The sequence below is a fragment of the Condylura cristata genome, unplaced genomic scaffold (assembly GCF_000260355.1).
Source record: "Condylura cristata isolate star-nosed mole 26May11 unplaced genomic scaffold, ConCri1.0 scaffold00002, whole genome shotgun sequence".
NCBI classification, from domain to species: domain Eukaryota; kingdom Metazoa; phylum Chordata; class Mammalia; order Eulipotyphla; family Talpidae; genus Condylura; species Condylura cristata.
The window spans coordinates 44,692,184-44,715,184 of NW_004567103.1; the positions used below are offsets into that span (position 1 = coordinate 44,692,184).

The 23,001-nt window shown below is 40.8% G+C and overlaps 1 protein-coding gene across 5 annotated transcripts in view; it reads right to left on the minus strand.

The window, feature by feature from the left end:
• The window catches only part of RAPGEF4 (Rap guanine nucleotide exchange factor (GEF) 4), a 228,259-nt gene that overhangs the window by 112,040 nt on the left and 93,218 nt on the right, over positions 1–23,001 (minus strand). For 4 of the 5 annotated variants that reach the window (XM_004674534.2, XM_004674531.2, XM_004674533.2 and 1 more), the window contains 2 exons: positions 10,027–10,099; positions 5,677–5,696 (listed from right to left, as the gene is read on the minus strand). In XM_004674534.2, coding sequence (XP_004674591.1) covers positions 5,677–5,696; positions 10,027–10,084 — 78 coding nt within the window. In that variant the 5' untranslated portion in view covers positions 10,085–10,099. Of the gene's footprint in view, positions 1–1,402; positions 1,422–5,676; positions 5,697–10,026; positions 10,100–23,001 lie in introns of those variants that run through there. The other variant, XM_012726839.1, reaches the window with a different exon arrangement.

Consider the following 23,001-nt stretch of genomic DNA (forward strand, 5'->3'; position numbering starts at 1 on the left):
TGTTTTAGGAGTATTTCTGGTATTTCTGAGTCAGCCATTGAACCAAAGGAAAACAGAAAAATAAATAAATAAATACAACTAAGTTAAAAGGTAAAATGAATCTCAACATTGGCACTAAGAACCCTGAACAATAGAAGATTATATTACAGAAGCAGATTACATCATGAAAGGTAGTCCTGACAAGTTCCTTTTTGTGGAAATTTTAGAAATGAAAACAATTAAATACCTACACAGCTATGTTTATATATGTGTGTATATGCATCTACTCAGCTATTCATCATCTATCTTCAATGTCATTTTACCTAAAGGAAAAAACTATATAATATCTTAATAGCCATGACCTCAGGGGAGTTGCTGGGCAGAATATTACTACTAAAAAAAAATCCAAGTCCTAAATGAGAAGTAATCACTAGATTAATTTATCCAATCTGAGAACACTATAATTTTTTTAGATATTCTTTTTTAAAATAATATAACAGTTTATTTTTACATCATTTTGTACATTTTTTTAAATCTCAATTGTAATCCCCATGGGTTTCCCATCACCGAGTCACCGTGTGCCATCACCATAAAATCTGTGCACTTCCTTCCTTCCCCCCTCCCCCGTTTTTGATCCCATTCCCCACTCCATCCCCACAAAATGTTGCTGTCGCTGGTGTATGGCTGGAGAACACTATAATTTTTTTCTCCTCATCACAAGAAACATTTTGCAAATGATTTGGTCATAATTCCTGAAAACAAGAACAATGAAAATTCAAATATATCAAACATAACGTGTATTATATATTTTATAGTCACAGTCATTTGAGACAAATGCTGGTAGCCCAAAGTTACTGGTGAAGAACAGAACTGCCCACAGCACAGGATAAAATATTTCTGAAGACAGCATCATACTCTCCCACAACACTGCAAGCGGCAGCATAGTATATTACTATCAACATATTACTACCGCATTCCTGCCCCTGCTGAGCACGGGGCCATTCTCAGCAACAGAGCTAACATGGAGCAGAGAGAAGCAGGTGGTGAGAGCAATCAGGCCTCTCATTTGCTGTGTTCTCATGATTTTTAACCTTTAGATACCAGCCATTAGACACTGTGCTGTCTTGCCCAAGTCAAATCTGACTGCAGGAGACTAAGGATGCATCTTCACAGCAGGGCTAGGAGGTAGAACTCATGACAATGCTAGAAAGACCGCCATGGGGCAGCCACATTGCAGAGCTCTAATCCTCAAATGAAACCTTAAAATATCTGTCAAGAAACCAAATAGAGAACCCTGAAGCAGTCACCAAATAGGATTCATAAATGATATACAGAGAATTCTACAGTACATTAACAAACTCCCCTTCCCCCCCCCCATTCCTAAAATATTCCAACACACAACACTCTCACTAAGCAAACTCACAGCCAGCAGGTCCTGTGAACTTGCAGAGAACATTCAGGAACTACAAAGGTCTAGCTGACAACAGAGAGATCAGGCTTTTCCAGTGCTATCTGAATTTACTATTTAGAAGGACAACTACACATCCTCTTAAGCATCCAATCAATATGCTGCAGAAGCTAAAAAGAAAGACAGTACTATCAGCTTTTATAACAGAGTCCAGGAATAGATGGACTAAAAGGCAGGAAAAATAAAAATTCAGTAAGGGCATTCCAACCCCATAAAATAGAAAACTCACAAACACAAAAACAAACATTTCTTCAGGGACCCGAGAGCTGAAGTTGTCCTTTGGCACCTTCGACAGGAAGTTCTCTGTGTTTTCCAGGAGGTGGGACAAAGTAGGTCTTGGCTCACTGAGCCACACATTCTAATAGGTCGGCCTCAGAAATGAGTATTTACACACTACACAGTGCGCTGAATGGGGCCAGTCACACCGCCAAATCTAATCTTCACTTGCATGATAAGCAATTTGTCCTTCAAAATCAAAATGAGCAGGCGCAGGGGTTTCTGTCTGACACATTCATCTGTGTTCCTATGCAGAGCTGATGCCCTGCCCTCATCAATGCCTTATTTGAGTGGCATGGTGCTAGCTCAGCCCTGCCCACCCCATAACAGGACAATGGCGGCCAGGGGCTAACCTGCCGCTGGCTGAGATGTCTCCAGAAGCTTTAAATGTACAGCAGTCATATTTTAAAGCAGGATTTAAAAAACATGCTCCACCAAAATCGGATTGTTCTAGATTTGAAAGGTTTTATTGGGCTTTATGGGATTATGTAAGTCTTCAATATTTTAAGTTATAATGAGAATATACAATTTTCTTTTTCTTCATCTAGCCTAGAATCATAGCCAATCTATAATGGCAAAAGAAGGTCTCAGCATTTAACAAACAGAATTTAGTCTGATATGTGTCTTTAACCTTGAAAAAGAGCAACAACTGAGATAAATATTACTATACTTTCCCCAAATTCCTGCTCTTTTGATTGAGACAGTTACATGTTTATTATTACTATATTACCTTTGCCTTAAATAAAAAAATCTACAAGTCAGGTTAATACCAATTGTAGCTATTATAAGGCCTAATTGACTAGAAATAGAAAAAGCTACAAGTTTTTTATGTCACTTTGGGTTATTCCTTTACCAATTACCATTTAAAATCTTGTCTTTATAATAATTCCCAAAGATTATTCAGCACATAAATGATTTATGATTTTTAAAAGTTGAGCAGCCCTGTTTTAAGTAATCTTCTTAAAATGAGACCTATTCACAATTCATTTAGATTTAGCCAAAAATCTGCTAGTCACACTATCAATACTGCCTTAAAAATGAGGGTCACATATAGTCCTTGGAAACAAGATGTTTGTAAATAAAAAAAAAAAAAAATGGGATTGTTTTGCGGTATCTTTGTGAATATATTTTCTGGTTCCTTCCACATTGAGCAAGACGGGGTATAAACTTCTCAAACTTCAAAATTCTATAGTTGCTGCCTCTCTAAAAAAATACGAAACACAATAAACAGCAAACTTGACATAAGTATCCAAAAATCATAGACAAGCTTATTCTTCAATGGACAATTGTAACATTTACTACAAAGTATTCTTATAACTGTGATTTTTAGATCTTGGGTTGAAAGTGGTCAGTCAGGTATGGCACATATAGAAGATGGAAAATACATTAGTTAAACAGATAGGAGAAAAGGACTTCTTTATAAAACCAACAGCCCCAAACAATTCAGCCCCACGCAAACAGTCTACTTGCTGTACTGGCTCAAGAGTTGTTTTTCTAACATATTTATCAATTGTTTTACAGACTCTAGTAACCTATCTCATCTAAAGCTACATGATGTTCTTATCAAATATAGTGAACAGTAGACAAAACAATCCAACAAGTTAACTGCCAGCCTACTTGTATCTATGAAAGTACAATTTATGAAAAGAAAATTTCCTCTGTGCAAAGGCTGGATCTAAAGATAAAATATAGTTGGCAACATAGCTAAAAACACCACTTACTGACGTCTGCATATTTGATTAATGGTTAAACATAGTGATTAACAAAATCAAGAGTAGGAGCTGGAAAAGAGAATATCTTCTTCCCACAAAGAATCTGTTTGGACACTGAAACAATAGTGTAACTGCTTTTATTTCAGTCCATGGGCATATTATTGCTATTTAGAAATATAAGAGGAATATAATATTGCTCAGCATGTAGTTAAAGAAAGTAAAGAATAAAAGAAGTCATCCTAACACAACTTGCTTCTTATAAAAGAAAAAAATTTAATTATCACTACTTGAAGGCTCTTAGGCTTCTTTTTATCTTTCTAGAGCTTTAATGCTACTCACGAATGTCTTTCATCTCATTTGCTCTCCTTTGACTGATGGCATTGGAGAGCTTTTCTAATAACACACAGTGACATTACAGCCACTCTATTTGCTGATAGAGGAAAAGTGTTTTTCTACTTGCTGGAGTATGATACATAACACATCAAACAAATACAAATAAACATACACCGAAGCTAATATTGGGGAGTTATGGATATTCCTGTAAGTCTTTCAGGACAACACACTGCTGACTGCTAACTGTATCTAACTCTCTGAAACTTCAAAATTCTATTTTGCCACAAAGTGAGCTACATGGTGACAGCTGCCAGGCCCTCTGCTCAGAACCTTGTGCCTCTGCAGGACAGTCCAAGCTAAAGGTCACCGGGGGCCCAAGACAGACTGTGCTTCCTTTTGAAGCTTGAACATTTTAGACCTCCCAGTGCTTAGGCATTCTGTGCATGCTCTCCACATCATGGATAGTCCCTTGAGGAGGAAGCACCAGGCTCTTTTATCAGCTTTATTTGGCTAATGATCTATGGGTTATTTTTAATGTGTGCTTTGGAACATCCATGTCCAAAATGGTGGCAGGATCAATTTGTGAGCCTTCAAAGTCTGTGGCTTTAGACTTTCACAAACCTTTAGATCTTCTAGAGATTTACTCCACAAAGTTGTTTTTTTTTTTTTTTTTAATAGCAAAAGATCATGGGCAGGTTCACTGAAGAAAGATATCTTAAGGAGAGCCATAGAAGGTAGAAGTGAAGTTACTTTAAAAAGGGAGGGAAAGGGGTAGTTAGAGAGTGACAGAGGTTTGGGAAAATAAAAACTACCATCAGCAGTCACATTTTACTGAGTTCTGTTGTCCCAATCTCTGTGCTTTCCACAGATGATCATTCAGGATTCATCATGACTAATATTCACAGCTTAAAGACGAGGGGAGGAGAGATGTTTGGAGAAGTTAAGTGGCTCTGCCCAGCTCACAGGCTGAACCAAGCCAAGTACTGATTGGCACTGCTACAGCTTGAATCCAAATTTGCAGAGGTACAGAAGTGGGCCAGAGTCCCAACAACCCTTAAAAACTGACATTCTGAAAAGAGGAAGACCTAGAGAAGACGGGTGTTAGATTTCTGGAAATGAGTACAGGAATAACCTGAACATAACTAAGACCACAGTTCTGCCGAAAGACACAGGGCCAAGATTGTGACACTGTCACAATTCTGTCACTTGCATACAACAATCAAGGTACATAATGACCAGGTGATTCATGTGAGAGGCACCACTGCAGGTTGTCATTATAAGCTCCTGTCGTGAACCCTCCCGCGTTGCTGTCTGCATTGAGATTTCAGTGGATACAAGTAACATTCTTGTTATTATTATTATTTGTGTGCCAAAATAATGCTCTTTCTATCACTACTATCTTTAGAATCTATGCACTGTTCCTTGGTGGAAGTTTTGTCCTAAACTTTCTTCTCTCTTGCTTATTTTCCCACACAACTATAGCAATTAAATATTTTTTGACTTTAAAAAAGAAATGTTGGCTTTAATGTGTTGAATATTTAATATAATTCAACAGTTCTGAATGTCATTTCTTGAATTCCTCCTAAGGAAAAACAACTACTTTTTATATGATGCTAAACCAGTGATTAGGTCTGTTGCCATGCACACAGCATTTAGACTGCATCTAGAAGAAACTTTCCTCAGTCTGGATAATGTCAAGGACATTTGATGACCATGTCAGAACAATCAAACTCTCCCCTTTATATGTCAAAGTGACTCACTAAAGATGCCAGAAGAATAAGATTAGAAAAATATTTATTGCTCTGTTGAATGTGGGTAAAAAACTTTCTTTGCTGGTCAGGTCACCAAAATTATTTGTTTTAATTTATGACAGTTTTTAGAAGGTAGACAGAAAGAACAGTTACTCACATTCTCCTTGTCAGGAATCCCTAAAAGAAGATAAAGACAGAAAGAAAAAAAGACCATGAGTTGCAAGATCCACCTGTACATGAAACTGAAATCTTTTGCTAAATCAAACCAAGCAAAATTTTGATATTTTCAGTTTGTATTTCATACAGTCTTATAGTAATGCTGTTTAGAAAAAAAACACAACCTACAAAAATCTTTGAATAAATAAATTGATGAATCAGGAATAGGACTGTGCCAGACAACAAAATCTCATGCTTATTTTGCTTTTCTACCATATTTTTCTTCTCCAAAGGTAAAAAACCATACTTGATTCCTTTATGCCAACATCTCTATCCTAGGACACAGAACCCTCAGGATGCTGGACAGATACATGAACTCTGAAGCACACGTGTTACTTTTACATTGCAAACCAGGGATTTGACTCCAGTGGCAGTTTGCACATAAGAATCACCACTTTGAGCAAAGACATCTCCTACTGCCTCTTTGTCAGTCTGAGCACAGCAGTGGCTGTTTTCACAGGGAGCTCAGATTTCTTAGCGAAAAGGTTCATCATGGTCCACTCGCTTACTTATTCATTCATTTACAGATATGTCATGAGCATCTACTAGGCAGGTCAGGGTCCTTCATACTTCCTTTGAAGCTGCAACTGTGACTGCCAAGGTAGAGGTCATACCGGAATGTTCACAGCCCCAGCAGGGTTTACTAGCCCATATGGTGGGTACAAGTAGACATATACCAAGGAGACTAGACCCCAGGTGGCTTTGTGTGTGGTTGCATCTAGGTTCAGACCGCTAGACAGAGAGAAGGTTTGTAGTGTAAAAATATAGCATGTCAAAATTCTGAGTAAATAGCATCTTCTTTGTTTAATAACAGGGACACAGGATTTATAATATTGTCATTAAGAGAACTGAGTGTGACAGTGCCAGCCAGTACACAATGCAGGAGGGATCTAACCATCTCTTAAGCTTTGACCTCCAAATTGGGATAGGACACACACACACACAAAGCTTAGGCAACAAAGGGGGCAAAGAGGGTTTTTTCTCTTAAAAAGAATATTAATGGGATTACAATGGAGATGAAAAAAAAATGTGCAAAATGATGTAAAAATAAACTTTAAAAAAAAAAGAATATTAATGGGAATCGTTGCCATTACTTTCCATATCTATCAGGAAGAAAACGGTCAGCTTAATGTCAGTTCTCTAAAACTCAATTCGAGTCCTCCCTCCCTCCCTCCCTTGATTCCCTCCTTCCTTCCTTCCCTCTCTCCCCCCTCCCTTTTTTCCATCTTTACATCCATCAGCACATCCATATTTCATCTTTCCATCCGTTCATCCATCCATCCATCCATCCATCCATCCATCCACCCATCTATCCATCCATCCATCTATCCATCCAACAATTATTTGAGAGGACTGGAGTTGATTGTATGAGGAGATCCAGGGATGTAACAGAATGTTTAAAGAGACACAGTTACACAAATTACAGTGACTGAATATTAAGGTATCTATAGAGAAATAACGCTAAAAGATGTAATGGGGTCACGAGGAACTTGACAGGGAGAGTTTCACCTTTCATGGCAGGCAAAGGATGATTTTGAAATGGTTTTGAGCAACAAAGTGATAGGATAAGGGAAAAGGAGGGAAGGGAATATTCAAAATTAAAAGACTTTTAAGACATATAAAGCAGAAGTAACTGATGGAAGTCTAGTTTAAGCAATTAGTTATAAATACATTCAGATGGGAAAATTTGAATAAGGACAAGACAGTGTATATTACTAGGGAAAGTCTTATCAGTTACTAGATATAATAATTATGTTGTGATTGTGCCTGGAGGCTTTTTTTTTTCAAAAATACCCACAGAAGTGCTTGATATGAAATGTGTGCATGTAATCAGAAGATGGAAATATAATAAAATATTAATATTAAAACACATACTAAGTTAATAATAAATCCTATTAAAATATAAAACATGAACATTAAAGCAATGAAAATATGGGTATTAACTATATCATTCTGTATGTTTGAAATTTTTCACATAAAAAGTAAATTTCGGCCCTCCCTGGTGGTGCAGCAGGTTAAAGTGCAGCACTGCAAGTTGGCCGCAGCCACTTTCAGTGTGAGTTGGATCCTCAGCCTTGGAGGTGATTAAGATGGCATGGCAGACCTCTCCTGACCAGCCCGCTGCTCCCCTCAGCAGTGTACTTCGTCAGTCAGCCTACTCTGCTCCCCACTCTGTCTCTGGTGAATCCTCTCAGCACCCCTGTGCCTCTGGCCTGTACCCTAGTTCTGTATGAATAAATAAATGTTTAAAAAACAAAACAAACAAACAAAAAAATCCTGACCTAAAATGTTATCAGAATAAACTAAATATTTTTTTAAAAAGGTAAATTTCATAAGCTTTATGTAAGTCAGGTATAAGGTAAACCAAGGGTGAAATACTGAAAGTTGAGACTAGTTCAGTCATTTTTGTCCTCAGGTCAAGAGTAATGAGGCCCTCACCCAGGTGACTGTGGAAGGAAGAGGAGAAGAATATGAACACCAGAAAGGAAGGAGTAGGGGGTGGGACAAATAATTAGCCTTGATAGGTGAAGGAGAGAAAAAGAAGACTCCCACAAGGTTGGCCTAGTATGGGAAGATTATGGTGGAGTTATGGCTCTCAGGTGGATTTAAGTTCTGGGGGAAAATGGATGTGTTCCATTACTGACATTTTGACTTTAAGCAGTCAGCAAGACATGAGGTGGAAAGAGAACAGTAGTTGTTTGGAAAGTTTGGCTACCTTAGGAAGTATCAGGCAGTGGTATGGGTTTGAGAAAGTATTTGTATTAGTTGAAAAACACACACACACACACACACACACACACACAAAATGATCACAAGGTACATATGGAGGAAAAAAGAGAGGCCTAGCAAGATTAGACTTTCAGCTGACATCTGAACTTTTGGGCAAGGCAAGAACCATTTGTGAAAGACATAAGAAAATGAGTAGCCAGAGACACAGACAACCAGAACAATGTTGTGGGGCCCAGGAAGCAAGAGCAAGCGGAGTCTGAACAGCACAGTCCTGTTTGAAGTCAGAGAAAATGGGGAGCAGTAATGGCCAAATCTGGTTATTGGTCAGTCACTGAAAACTTTAGAATGGTTAGAGTCAAATATAGCGCAGATTCTAGGGCGTTAAAGAATGTCTGATGGTGAGGAAATAGTAGCTAACATCAAGTGAGGACCTGGCACCCACTTGCCCTGTTTTGCTTCATTTCATTCACACAATAATCCTATGGAGAAACCTAGGCACCGTCTCAGAGCCTTGTCCGAGGACACACAGCTAGGAGACAGGTAGGATTTCAACTTAGACCTTCCTCATGAACAGTAGTCCCTACTTGAGTCAGGAGAGAAAAATCAAGAAAAGGAAAGGGAGGGCAAAAAAGGAAAGACCTGACTTCTCTCCTAGCGTTGAGAAACAGTGAGGACAGGAGAAAGGGAGAGAGCAAAGAACAGAAAAGATGAGCCAGAGCGGGAGGTAAGTGGGAAAGCTTATGAAAGGTCTTGGCCAAGCGGGGAAGAGGTCACATGTAGAAAGTGACAAGTCTGAGAGTGAGATGGGAATCGAGGACTGAGGAGAGAGGGTGAAGGATGACTCTCTGGCTCTGAAGACACTAGTGTGGCTGTGCTACCAGACCAAAAAGCCTGTCCTCTCAGTACCTGGCCACACACATGGATCAGAGCTGAATAAGGAGACTCAGCTGCAACAAGCAACTCAGGGACCAAATGTGGTTCTAAACAGACACTTCCGATGAGCAGACACAGATAAGCAGGCTCAGGACACAGGATTCCTTTGAGTCTGGTTGGACGCCCTCTTGAAAAAACTACCGCAAGAAAATCTTTCTTTCTTTTATGATCAGCCAGAGACTGGTCTCATACAAGGTTTGGAATTTGCAAAGGTCATGACATAAGGATAGATAGTAGCTCACACTGCTTCTCTCCTTGGTCAATAGTGTCAAAATAACCAAGAAGTGGAGTTTTTCGGTGTCTAGGGGAGACTAGACAAATGAGTTCATGATTCTCATTTTTAAGAGCACAGAAACGACACTGAATTTTACTACAAAGAAGGTATTTTGAGAGAGCATTCTAATTACACTGAAGTTCCAATTGGCACCAGAACATACTTCCCTCTAACAGCTAAGACCACAAAATAATACTATGTTAACATTATTTTTGCAGTAACTCAAGTGTGGGCTGGTGTTTATGTTTATCTACAAAAGAATCTGGAGACTTACTCTGACAAAATTTTTGTCACACGAAAAGACACACCACACAACAAATTTCTAGATACAAAATGTTCACATTTTTCACTTACTGTCATTGTTAGAGCCCGTTTCCATAACACCATAAGGAGGAGCCAGAAGTCCTGCCATGTACTGTCGGTATTTCTGAAAGACAAGATTGTAAACTCAACACATAGATATTTACTCACTTTGAACGTTCATTTATTGACACGTTAAAAAGCAGAAATGTTAGGTGTCAGGAAGCATCTGAATCTGGTATTTATAGTGCCATGGAACGTGCTGTCTGGGGCCTAGGCTCTGACATAAAGATGCTAAGTTCTGGGAGGTTTTCCTGGGGAGACTGAATGTGCCTCACCCAGGGAGGGGCCGTTATTAGCTCAGCCAGTGAGTTTCTGCATCGTGGCTGATTCACCCGCTTGCAGGGGCTTTGCCCTTCTCACTCCTGTGAACACATGCTCACGGGAAAGACGTTTGGTTTTTAAGGATGCAGAGACAAACGAATGTGCTGCCTTCTTAATAGGTGAATGGCACTGAATCAGATTTCTTTCAAAGCAAATAGAAATGCATCTCCAGGAAAATGTCTCTTCTGAAAGAAGCTGATTTGCCTCCATTTAAGTACTTTCCTTTTAGACCGTACACCTGCCTGATATGTGACCCTGCCAAGGAACTTTTGCTATATTGTCAGATAAAATAGTTTGGTACCATGTAGAACTACTTGGATTCCCCTGGATTATATCCCCTGACTTGTCAGAGACGCCTGCTTTACAGCCTATGTTTCAGCAATATATATTAGCCCCTGGAGTCTGTGCTGTTTTAATGATGTAAGTTTTGGGGAGCATAAAGCCACCAAGAGCATCTAGCAAGGGAACAGCGAAGTTTGTGAAGAATGGAAAATGAATCTTAGATGTGCTCTTTTCTCAGGTAATAAAGACTGCCGTCTCTCCTTTCAGAATGAAAGCTGGGCAATTTTGTTTATTGCATGGTGTCATGTATATTTATGGTTTATAATGATGATGACTCATAAATGTTAAACAGCATCAAAAGAATCAACACTCTAGAATGCGCTTGTGGGTTACACAAACGTCAGCAGAAAGGCTTCATCTGTAGCAATGGGCAGCTGGCGGCTGGCGGTAAGCGGCACTGGAGCGGCATCTGGCCCATTTGGTAGATTTGAATGGCGTTTGTAACGTGACACTGATGGCTTCTCAAAAGAGCCTTCTTCTAGTGAAGATGTGACTAGCTTTTTATTTCATCCTTTTTCTTCACATTCTGTGGCAACTATGCTAACACCTGCACACACATTAACACTCATGATTTTTCTCTGCCTGAGTTCACTAATCACTCAAACCTCCCCAGCGACCAATTCATGGCCTCAACTTCCCAATTCAGAGCCTCTTTTTCCTTTTGATACCATCTACAATTCTTTTTCATGAGAGAACATGGATTAAACATGGTTCTGGGCAGCATATTATAATGAACTCTGTACAAAATAGGCTCAGAGAGAGCAAACAGACTGGGTTATGGTCTAAGGAGGTTCTGTGCCACCCCCCACCCCCCGCCATACATTTTGAGTTATTCCTCCTACCGTGAGCCACTCCTGAACAGGCTCCCAAAATGATAATTTCGGTTAAGTTATAGGTGCACTTTTACTTTGCTCAGAAATGTTGTTCTGCATGCCATGGATGTCCTTTGTCTCAGCACTTCAATGTCAGTTCCCATGAATGCCACAGAAACGCCTTCTTGACCCCTAAATGAATGGAACCCCACCTTCCTCACTCACTTGTGGAGCACGTCACCAGGGCCACTGCTCTGTGAACAGAAAATAGAGCGGCCCTTTGCAGTTGCAGAGTGTGGCTGGGTTTTCAGTAGGAAGTGAGCACTTACTACGTGTAGACTGTCCTGGGCACGGAGCTAACTACAGAATACAAACAGACAAGGCCGCTGGCATTTGTGAAGCACCTAGTTCCTGCTGTAGAGGATACCACAGCTTCCGGATAATAAAAGCCTAATACTTACCTGTAGAAATTTAGAACTTTTATGGCAACTTTCAAACATAGATAAAAATAAGTTACCACATATATAACATCCAGCTTTAATTATCACACTCATGTTTCATCTATACTCCTAGCCCACTTGCCTCTTCCAGAATTATTTTGAAGCAAATCCAAGATATCATATCATTTAATCCATAAACATTTCAGTAGGAATCTCTAAAAGAAAAGGACTCTCCCCCCGCAATCATAATGCCACTATCACAGCTAAAAAAATAACAACCCCTTCATGATGTCCACTCCGTGTTGAAATTTCTTACTGTTTCATAAATATCATTGCTGAATTGAATTTAAAACATATTTTATTTAATAAAACAACACTGGCTCCAATAAAACAGTTTTGGTATAATGAAGAATCCAAAAACAGGTTTGAAATATTTGTACCTATAAATGAAAAGTCAACTTTTTAAAAGTGATGGGGCACTTTTTAGTAAACATTCACCGGAAATTGATCTATGTCACACCTATAGAATATATTTTAGTGACTAGGATAAACACAGCTAGCTGGAATAAAAGCTAGATCCCAGAACATTAATTCTCAATAACTTAATCAGAAAATTGGGATTCCTAAATTATTTGCATCTTGCTTGATCTTGGGCAGCAATTTCATCACCCAAGCACAAGTAATGAATAGTCTACAAATGAATGTATCATATGAAAAGATTCTGAACCTTACTCATGACAGAAAGACACACTAAAACTATACTACAATGTCATTTTTTAACTTATCAGACTTGGCAAAGTTTCAAAAATTTGCTAACACTATTGATGAGAATGGGGGAAACAGGTGCTCACTTATATTGCAATTATGGATAGAATTCCTCTCAGTGGAAGGCAATTTGGAAGTATTTATAACATTCTAAAGTGCTTATAACTTTTGACTGAGCAAGAACAGATCTATAGACAGCAGAAATAATACCTGCATACATAGGCAAACACCTACCTATTTGCACTAGCAAGTAAAACAACAACACAACAAACTAGAAATAGCCCAAATGTCCATATCCAAAGAACATCTATGTTACTTCTAATAAATACATGATGATGGATTATTTTCCAGTAACATAGAGGCTATTGGGATATTATGTAACCCAGAAAAATCAGCACCGCAAAAAAAATTTTTTTTAAAAGAAACAACAGCACTGTATATGTAGTATGCTACCACTTTCTGGGGATAAATGTACAGACTATCCTGGGGGTGTCACAAGAATATTGTAACAAGGACTGTCCTTGAGAAAGAGATCTGAGTGGCTGAGGGCAAGTGGAAGGAAGACGTATTTTCACTGTTTACACTTAGCTGAGCCAAAACTGAAGCAGTGGGACCACTGTGTGTAACAACAGCCCGAGGGTGGCCTGGTGGACTTGTGAGCCATCACATTCATCAGCACTCACCAGGGTGCAGGACACTAGACTGTAAGAGATAATGGCAGCAGTAGAGTAAGCCAACAGTACATCTCTCTTAGATCAACATGTGGAAATGGGAGTACATTTCTTGGACTATAAAATCCTCAAGAGGTGGGTGAATTAAACACTGGGCTTCTTGTAACTGGGTGTATTGGTGCTTAAGTAATAATGGAAAAATAAGAGAGAGATGATTATCTTAATAAACCTAGATTTAGAGTCATTCATATCTTCATGGACATTAAAAGCTACTTCAGCCTTTATGAGAAACAAATAAACCTAAAGGGAGTTGGCCAAGGTTGTAATGTAAATGAACACAGGTCAACTAAACCTGATGTCCACAATTTTTCAGAGGTGATCCAGCACATCTCTGTAGTGGTTACTCAATGTGACCTCTCACACACTGCCCACACCACAGCTTCTGGGGTGTAAGCAATGGCCTGGCTGAGTCCCTTGACAGTGTCCTCTTTGGGCTTAGTGATCTCTTCCTGCCAAACCATTTCTGGGATTCCAGAACACTTTATTGCCCTAAATATGGCCTCATTCAATCATTTGTAAATCACCAGGAGCACTTGGAAAAGAGCTAAGCCTGTAAGTAGTACAACAGCAGCAAGGCCAATCATGGCTTGAAGACTTTGCCCTGAATCAGTACTCTGAGGGAAGAGGGAAGATGGGTTCCAAAGCCTGCACTCTGGCTGTCCTGGGGTGTACTGTGAGAAGATTCAGGAAGGCTGGGCTCTCTCTGTTATAGAAGCATTCTGTTTCTGTCAAGAGAAGGTTCACAGAGATCTTTTGGTGTGTTCATTTTGGAAGGGGTGGGAGAAAAGTGGGAGGCACAGTAGACCCTGGGTCGGGATTAGCCAATCTTGGACAGCCACAGAACCAGTCTTATTCAATGACACTCTCCTAGAGACACTCCCAAACCCTGGAAGGTGCTGGCTGGAGGACTCAATATTTCTGCTCTCTGTCCCTCCAGGGCTGCTGAAGGCAATTAGGAAATAACTTTAAATGACAAGACAATCATGGGGGCCTTCAAGGGTTTTAGAAGACTTTGGTAGCCTTTGGTAAACTCACACCTCACACAAATACTCAGCTCTCTGGCTTTAGTCTCCTCATCCATACAATGGGTGCTGTGATTTAGATCCAAGTTTTCTTTTCTTTTTTTTTTTTTAAGGTTTATTTATTTATGCATACAGAACTGGGGTACAGGCCAGAGGTGAGGTGAGAGTATTCACCAGAGACAGAGTGGGGAGCAGAACAAGCAGATTGATGAAGTACACTGCTGAGGGGAACAGCGGACAAGACAGGAGAGGTCTGCTGCGCCATGTGGGTCACCTCCCTGTTTTAAAACCTTGTTCTGCAGAACTCTGAGCTCTTTGGAGAATTCTTCTTAGAGAACCACATAAGCAAACCCTCAACCCCTATGGCAACTAGAGCATCTTCACTTTTATCTGTTAGATAAACTACAGTTCCAAAGCCAGTATCATCTGAAAGATGACTTTTGCTTCTAAAAAATAAAATTTTACAAAACACAAGATTAAATAATTCTGTGCTTGCCACCAAGCAGCTGTCACTCAAATCTCTCCATGAAGCATCAAGAAAGACCAAGTTAGGCTTTGTCTAGGAAATGTTAAGTTTCTGCTCTCTGTTGGAAGACCTCTTCCAATGTGAAGTCCTCTGTTGGAAGACTTCAGAACATTCTCTAAGATGATAACTTTTAATCGCAGAGACTGTTGATACACAAACATACTACAAAGACCCCCAGTACATCTACTAACCTGTCTGTTAAGTGGGGTTATGAAGAAATAAGAGATAGTCAACAGACTGTTCACTACCTCAAAGACTCCTCAACAAAATGGGCAGCACAAATATAGGTGAGATGCACCACAGAGCAATGCTGGCCATGAGCTGAGGTGTGCAGACCTGACTGAGGAGGGGCCCCAGCAGACCGAGGAGGGACAGTGAGAGGGGTTAACAAGAGTTCCTCTCGGAACTTAAATTTTATACTATGAAAAGTAGTTGAAAGTGTTATTTTTATACTTTTATACTGTGGATTAGAAAGCTAAAAATTTGCATAAAATTTAAAGATTAAAGCATGAAACTTCAAAGAAAATTTGAGCTTGCTGCTGGTTACTTCCAGCTACAAAGGGTCTGGACCCTGGGCTTTATGAATTGATTTCCTCTGTATTCAGGGAACATCCGTAAGGAAAAAAATCAAGAACCCCCCATGCTACGGAAAGTATGCAGACACTGGAATCACACTAGAATGAGGTCTTTACTCTGATCTCAACATTTGCTACCTAGGGTAAATTTAAGTAAATTGCTTACTTCAGTTTCCTGGGTTAGGGACTTGGGATAATAGCACGTTTTGGAGACAATGGGAGCATAAGCAATAAAATCTATGAAAGTGCCCACACATATTAGGCACTTAATAAAATGCTGCTGATCATAATAGTAATGTTGATGATGAAATCCAACTAAGGATTAATAAAGTTAATCACTGTATAGTTGAAGATATTTCCCAAATAGTCTTCGACTTTAGGACTTTAGAACATTCTCTACATGATAACTTCACATCACTGAGACTGTTGATACACACACATTATAAAAACCCCCAACACATCTATTGACCTGTCTGCTAAATGGGGTTCTTAAGAAATAAGAACTTAAATAACAGAATTTCTCAAATACTTTCCAATGCACAGCTTGTTTTTATATCTATATGGCAAAATAGTATGAGGAGAAACAAAGAGCACAGTAGGCCAGAAACAAATGGAAGCGAGGACTTTTGGCCATCAGAACTGACTTTTATTAACAGAACCCTTTTAAAACACGAATCTATAAACATATAATATATAAGTTGATCAGCTTATAAAGCAGGATCAGTGTGTTGGGAATGTTGTAAAAAGTTAGTTCCCACTAGCTCGCCCCCTCCAGAGCCATTGTTCCTGGAAGGTGCTGGCCTGGTGGGTTCCAGAGATAAGCCTAGAGTCCTGCCTGATCAAGATAAGGTCCCAGCATCTATCTGTCTGCTGTGTCCCTAACATCTGGATAAACAGGAATTTGCAGGCACCCACCACCAAGGGACAGACGTACCCAGTGGAAAATCCCCAGCCCTACTAACTGCCCTTATAAACCCCACTCTGTAGATCTTCAGGATCCTTCCTTGAGGGGTGCGCCTGCTGTGACAGGGCACGTAAAGGAAGGATCCTGGCTCGAGCTGGCCTAATAAAGTCTCGTTTGTTTTTGCATCGGACATGGGCCTCGGTCGTTATTGAACGCGGCAATATTTTACACTCTAACAAGTGCCTGTGGCTCCGAAGAGGGGAGAGGACAGGTAGTGTAGTGGGACCAGGCTACTCTGGAAGGCCAAGGAAGCCCTCTTGGGCTGCTCCCAAGTCAAGGTGGAGATACACCGCTGGCTACACTATTTCCTGATACAGTGGATCACAGTGTCAGAAAAGTTAAAACCTGGTCCATCTCTTAGTGAATTCACTGCTTTCCTCCCATGAAGGCCACTGAGGAAGGATGGTTGAACGGCTGGCAAGAGCAATCAGATCAGAGTGTGAACCAGGGCTGCTCCCCAACCCTGACCCCTGGTCTGGATCTGCTCCAGGCCATGGTCCAAGAACCACAATACAAAAATTGAGAGGCTTCTGCTAGGACAGAGGCATAACAGAGATGCACCACACCCTGAGGGGCCAGTCTCAAATGGACAAGTGGGACTCTCAAAAGAAAAGTCAGATGGTAAGTGCTAGTTGGACCCTGACCCAAGAGAAGAGGGGCTCCCAGAAGGGAAGAACTCCCCTTCCCAGGGTTCAAGATCTTCCCAGCATGCCCTGAGGCCCTTTCTGGGTGTTTTCCAAGCTGCTACTCACTGTCAAGGCCCATCAGCCTGCTAGCAGGAGTCTCAACCTCGGGAGCCTGTGACTATTATCACATTCCTGTTGTGAACAGCCAGGCAGGGCTTGAGCCTTGGGCACACTTCTTCCCAGCAACCAGCCCTCAGGCCCTCTCCCTCTGCCTGGGAGATAGATAGATGACCAGGTTGTGCGTGTATGGGGGGGTTGGGAGGGTGCTTGGTACTCACTTTAAGTGTCAGGTCTAGAAAGGCAAAATAAACAGGAAGTTAGGGGATGACTGGCAGGTACTGGTGTCTTAGCTTTGACTAATGACAGAAAGTTTAGGCCCCTTCCTTTCTATTTCTTGGTAAGACTTCTGTCACAACTTCTGTATAAGGTGTGTGATGTGGAAGTGGGTATGGAACATCTCAGAGAGCTGGAGAATTCTTAAGTGCATGACTAGTAGAAAAGAAGGTAAAGCAGTGTGAATGGAAACTTTCCAGCAAAATCTTCCTGTTTCCCTCCTGAAAGCCATAGGTACTGCTTTTCCCACAGCAAATCACTGCCTGAACAGAGTTTATCTCTCTGTTGCATTATTCTGTTCCCTTGTTTTTTTGATTTCAATAGCATTGGCGTAATAGGGCACACAGAATTCCCATCACCAGTTCTTCAATGATGCTGGGTTACATCCTATGGCTCTACGAGAGACATTTCTAAATGGAGGCAAAATTCTATTTGCCAATTCCTTCCCATTTTTAAGTCATGGCCAGTCGACAGGAGCTGTATTTTGGAGTGTGATCATTAAACTATAGCTCTAATGGAGAAGGTTTTCCAAAATCAAATCACTTAAGAATTCCTGCGGGATGGTATTTAAGTACTGGCCTGTGTAGGTGCCCAACATCCCATCCAATAGTCCCATCCAATAGGGTATGAACTCTAAAGTACTTCTAAAAACATCCTAATTATTGACTGCAAGGAATAATAGGACATAGAGGTTAGCCAGATCAAACTTAAAGGAATAAGAGGATACATACACATCCCCCATCACTTGTGACAAGAAGAGACACAGTCAGGACCTCATCCTGGGGTCCTTATGGGCTTTGCACGTAGTGCTGGGAACAGGCATTCCCCATACTCATAAAAGTCTTCTAAGAACAGTAGGTGCTGGGGGTTAGAAGAAAAAAAATATATAGGCTGCACCTAAAACATGGCCAGGTGGTGGAGAGTGAGCAATTTCATAATTAAAGAGTCAGGGGACTGACAGAGAAGTCAAGGCTGAGTAGGGCCAGGGCAAGGAGAATGAGCTTTGCAGGCAGAGAGGGAGCTGGTGTGATGTTGAGACAAAGAAGTCTACTCTGGCAGAAACATCAGGACTAGAGTGTTGGGAGAGGAAGGCGTGAGGCCCTAGCAGTGTAGGGCCTGGACGGGTAAGGCCTTGCAGGTCACCATGAGCAGTCTGAACTGATCCAAGCACAATGCAGAGCAGTTTCAGGGAGAAGCGATAAGAACAGATTGGGATTTTTTTTAAAGATTTTTTTTTTATTTATTTATACATGAACTGGAGTAAAGGGAGTACAGGCCAGAGATCTGGTAGTGAGAGGGTTCACCAGAGATAGAGCGGGGAGCAGAACAGGCAGACTGACTAAAATATACTGCTGAGGGGAGCAGCAGGTGAGACAGGAGAGGTCTGTCGCACCATGTGGGTCACCTCCCTGGCCAGGGATCAAACTCATGCTGCAGTGGCTGTGGATAGCTTCATAGTGCTGTGCTTTAACCCACTGCACCAACAGGAAAGGCCCCAGATTGGGTGTTTTAAAAAGCATTCTGGCTGCTTCATAAAGAATGCTTTTGATGGGAAAACATAAGGCCCTTAAAGGAAAAGTAGATTTGGACGTGGGCCTCCAAGGAGCCTGAACCTGGGGAGGGGAAAGCAGAGGCAGCTGGGATAGGGGGTGGTGAAACCCTTTGTTCCTGGAGGTGAAACAATCTCCAGTTACTTACGGTTAATGATATGAAAGTAGTCATGAACTTCTTGCTGAAGTTCACTCTACACATCTGTGCTATTAATATAGCTAAAAGGTTCAGAGATTTCAGGAGGCTCAAGGAATGACTGTAATTTAAGTAAGCGCAGTGCATATTCAAGCAATTAAATTAGCCATGTGCTTCTCTTAGGAAAACTCAAGTTGAAAGCAAGACACACACAGTAGGTCAGTGCTCCTTGACAGGCATAAAATCCTGTCTATGGAGCTGCTCTCCTGGTCTTCACGTCTCTGTTTCCACGAAGCCGGAACTCCCCCCCTTGCATACATTTGTGACTTGAACACTGAAAGCCTAGCTGCTGTCTCCTTGTTTGTCAAAAACACAGTTTATTGGCATTTAACTGCATTTCTCTGGTTATTTTCTGGCCAAGTTTTTCTAGAAGCATTCATAGATGACTCACCTGTCCTACTGGTTACCTCCAGTCCAACCCTGTAACTGGTATTGCGCATACAGTATCCCAGCTTTTGCTTTATTTATGCACATTGGTTGCTAGAATATAAGCTACCAGGGGCAGTGTCTTCTTTGTTTTGTATGTTGTCAGAATAACCTAGAGTAGGTGATTTCTTAGTTTCAAATATTTTTGATTTTGGAAACTAGACTTTTTTAAAAAAAGATTTATTTATTTATGCATACAGAGCTGGGGTACAGGCCACAGGTGCAGAAGCAGTCAGAAGATTCACCAGAGACAGAGTGGGGAGCAGAAGAGGCCTACTGAGGAAGCACACTGCTGAGGGGAGCAGAGGGCGGGTCAGGAGAGGTCTGCCTTGCCATGTGGTCACCTCCGGGTGAGGGATCAAACTCACGCTGAAGTGGTTTTAGCATCTTAGTGCTGTGCTTTACCCTGCTGCGCCACCAGGGAGGACCCCTCCTGAAATCTTTAAATGGTTCCTGGTTTCCATCCTCCCTCACTTTAACTTGAACTCTGATTTCCTTAGTGTGTTCCAAGGGACCTCTGTCTGGTTCCAAACTTTCTAACTAGCCTCTATCTTATCAAATAACTGATTAGATCCCACTTCTAACACAAACATCATGTGGTCAATAGTGAAAGTAGTGTTTTAGTCATTCTGGGAAAGAGTGTGGAAGAGAACACTTTAGAGGCAGGTGGCCATGGGGTCATGACTGAAAGAGTTGGGGTGACATAAGCTTTAAGATCCAGGTACATGCAAGCCCTCTTCCCAGCTGTGCAACCCTCCAGTGCTAGCAAAACTTGTGGGCCTTCATGTGACCTGGCCCTGCCTGAATCTTCAGCCTTGGAGCCCACAGTCTTTCCCAGTGTCTACAACCTCCATGTCTCCTCTCAAGTCCTCTAGACTTTAACACCTCCACCCCCAACCCTGGGCCACCTGCTGCCTGGAATTCATCCCATTACTTGGCCCTACCAATTTCTACTACCTACACAAGTGACCTTCCCTGAGCCTCCAAGTTTACATGTCACTTGTCCTTCTCTTTTCCAGCATCTTGTCTTTGCTGTCAGTGTGCCAGGTAACATGTGCCCCAAATCGCATGTGAGAACGTGCTAGTTCAATGCCTCCCTCCCCTGTTCCACTACAAGCTAACAGACGGCAACGGCCATATCTGTATTCCTTCTCACTCCCAGACCCCAGCCCACACAGAGCCTGGAACTAGTTGACTTTCAGTGGATGTTTGCTGAGTGGATGATAAGTGAATGAATTCCTGGTAGGATTTCCTAACCAGATTCAGATCCAGGTCCCTCAGCTATAAGGCAGAAATATTACCATGTAGCCTGTATGTGGCTGGAGGGGCTAAATGAGAGAGCCCATGTAAAGCTCCTCACAGCTAGGAACATGGTAAATATTAATTCCCATTTCCTCCACATCATGAGCTTTTCTCTTGATTCTGCCAAGGGGGACATTTCCATTTAAAAAACTAAAGCTTGGAGAAAGAAAAAAAAAAAAAGCTTACTACATAAAAAGGTACAAATATAAATCTAATTATCTGGAGACAGGATGAAAGAAACTGAAATCATATGACATGGTCAAATGTCTCTGTGACGTTGTTTGCTCTTTATGAATAAGCTTCTTGCTTTCAGAGAAGGGACAGGAGACACATGAAGATCAGTTGATGCTGATAAAAACAAAACCTAAATTTAACTCGTCAAAAATCTATGAATACTAATCAATTTGGTAATTCAAATGGAAGTACAGAGGGATAGAACAGCCAGACTTCTCTAGAATTAGCATGAAAACCAGCTCATGAGTGAAATTTTAGTTTAAGAGGCCCATATATGACTCTTGCTAAAAAAATTGGTAGTCACATCTAAAGGTAGGAAATAATTCACTTTACATATATGACTTCTTTTTTCATAATTCTCCATTTTTTTGCTTTCTAGCCTATATCATTTTTAGTTAAGTTTGCCTTTTTGTTTTGTTCTATTATCTTCTCTTTCTCCCTCTCACTTATCCCTAGTACAATATTTTACTATTGTAAAATTTAAAAAAGCACATGGTGAAAAGTTTCAGCTATAATATGTAAGACCCCAAGATCATATACCTGGGTTTTATCATGTTATGATTTCCATTTTCTTCTTGAAAATGAGATTGCACGGTTAAATCTATGACAGATATGCAAGTGCATCACTCAGAAAATTCCTTTGATCTCTCTGAGGCTTTATCTAATTGATGTTATTATGTTGTAATTCCATTGACTGCCAACTGTATTTTCGTAAACTTGGCAAAAGCTTCTTGTATAATACATTTGAAGACATGTAATGTATGTGTTCTCACTCCCAACAGTGTTAGAAGAAAAAAGAAATTTAATTAAATTTCAATTCCTGACAGTTAAAAATAATAGGATAGAAATTATAAAACATTATGGATGGTGTCTGAATATTATTAGTGTTAAAAGGAACAGATTTACCGATTCTGACACCTACGTTCTGGCACTCAATGCAGGGCACAGCCTCCCTTCCCCTTGCCAGCTTTTCTTCCCTTAGGTTATTTCTTGTCTCCTGTATCTCTAGCTCTAGCTGGACATCCTGAATAGCTGGGGTATATGCCCAGGTACCTTTGTACCTCACCAGTGGATAGAAGGGGCTGGCCAAGAAGAGGTTTGAGTCTGAGAGAGAATGAGTGGTGGAGAGATAAAAAGCAAAGACCAAAGCTACTAATTTCGAGTGAAGAGGAGGTTGTGTGGGCAATTCTGAATGTGAGGGGTGGGCAGACAGATTCATTTATAGGGAGCAAGATTCAGCAGCCACACTTGACTTCTTACTATCTCTCCTGTGTCCATGCCAGAACTTTCTTTAGAAATCCGCCCCACAGTCAGGTCTTTTTACCCTGGTTTAAGAATGTTCTATCTCGGTGTTTGATCCCAACCTCCAATGTGGGAAGTCCTCCTGGTATCCACGTCTCCTTTCTCAGCTTGGAACCATGTTTTGTGATTAGCTTTCCTATTGTCCCTAAAATGTTGTGTTCTGGTTGTTCAAATGCTGGGCTCGAGGCTGCAGTCTTATCCCTCCGATATTGCCAACTAATACACTCCCTTTCTCCAGATCATCCCCAAAGCTATCATTCTGCCTACTGAGCCTCTCAGCTCGAGTACAACAGAGAATGTTTTTCAAACTGCAAAGTGCTATTGGTCACAACTTAGGAGTATTAAATGCAGTTGCTAAACCACAAAGCAGAGGATAAAGAAGCTAATTCCAAAGACAATGCTCCCACTTAAAATCATTCTACCCCAAATGGACTGTTAG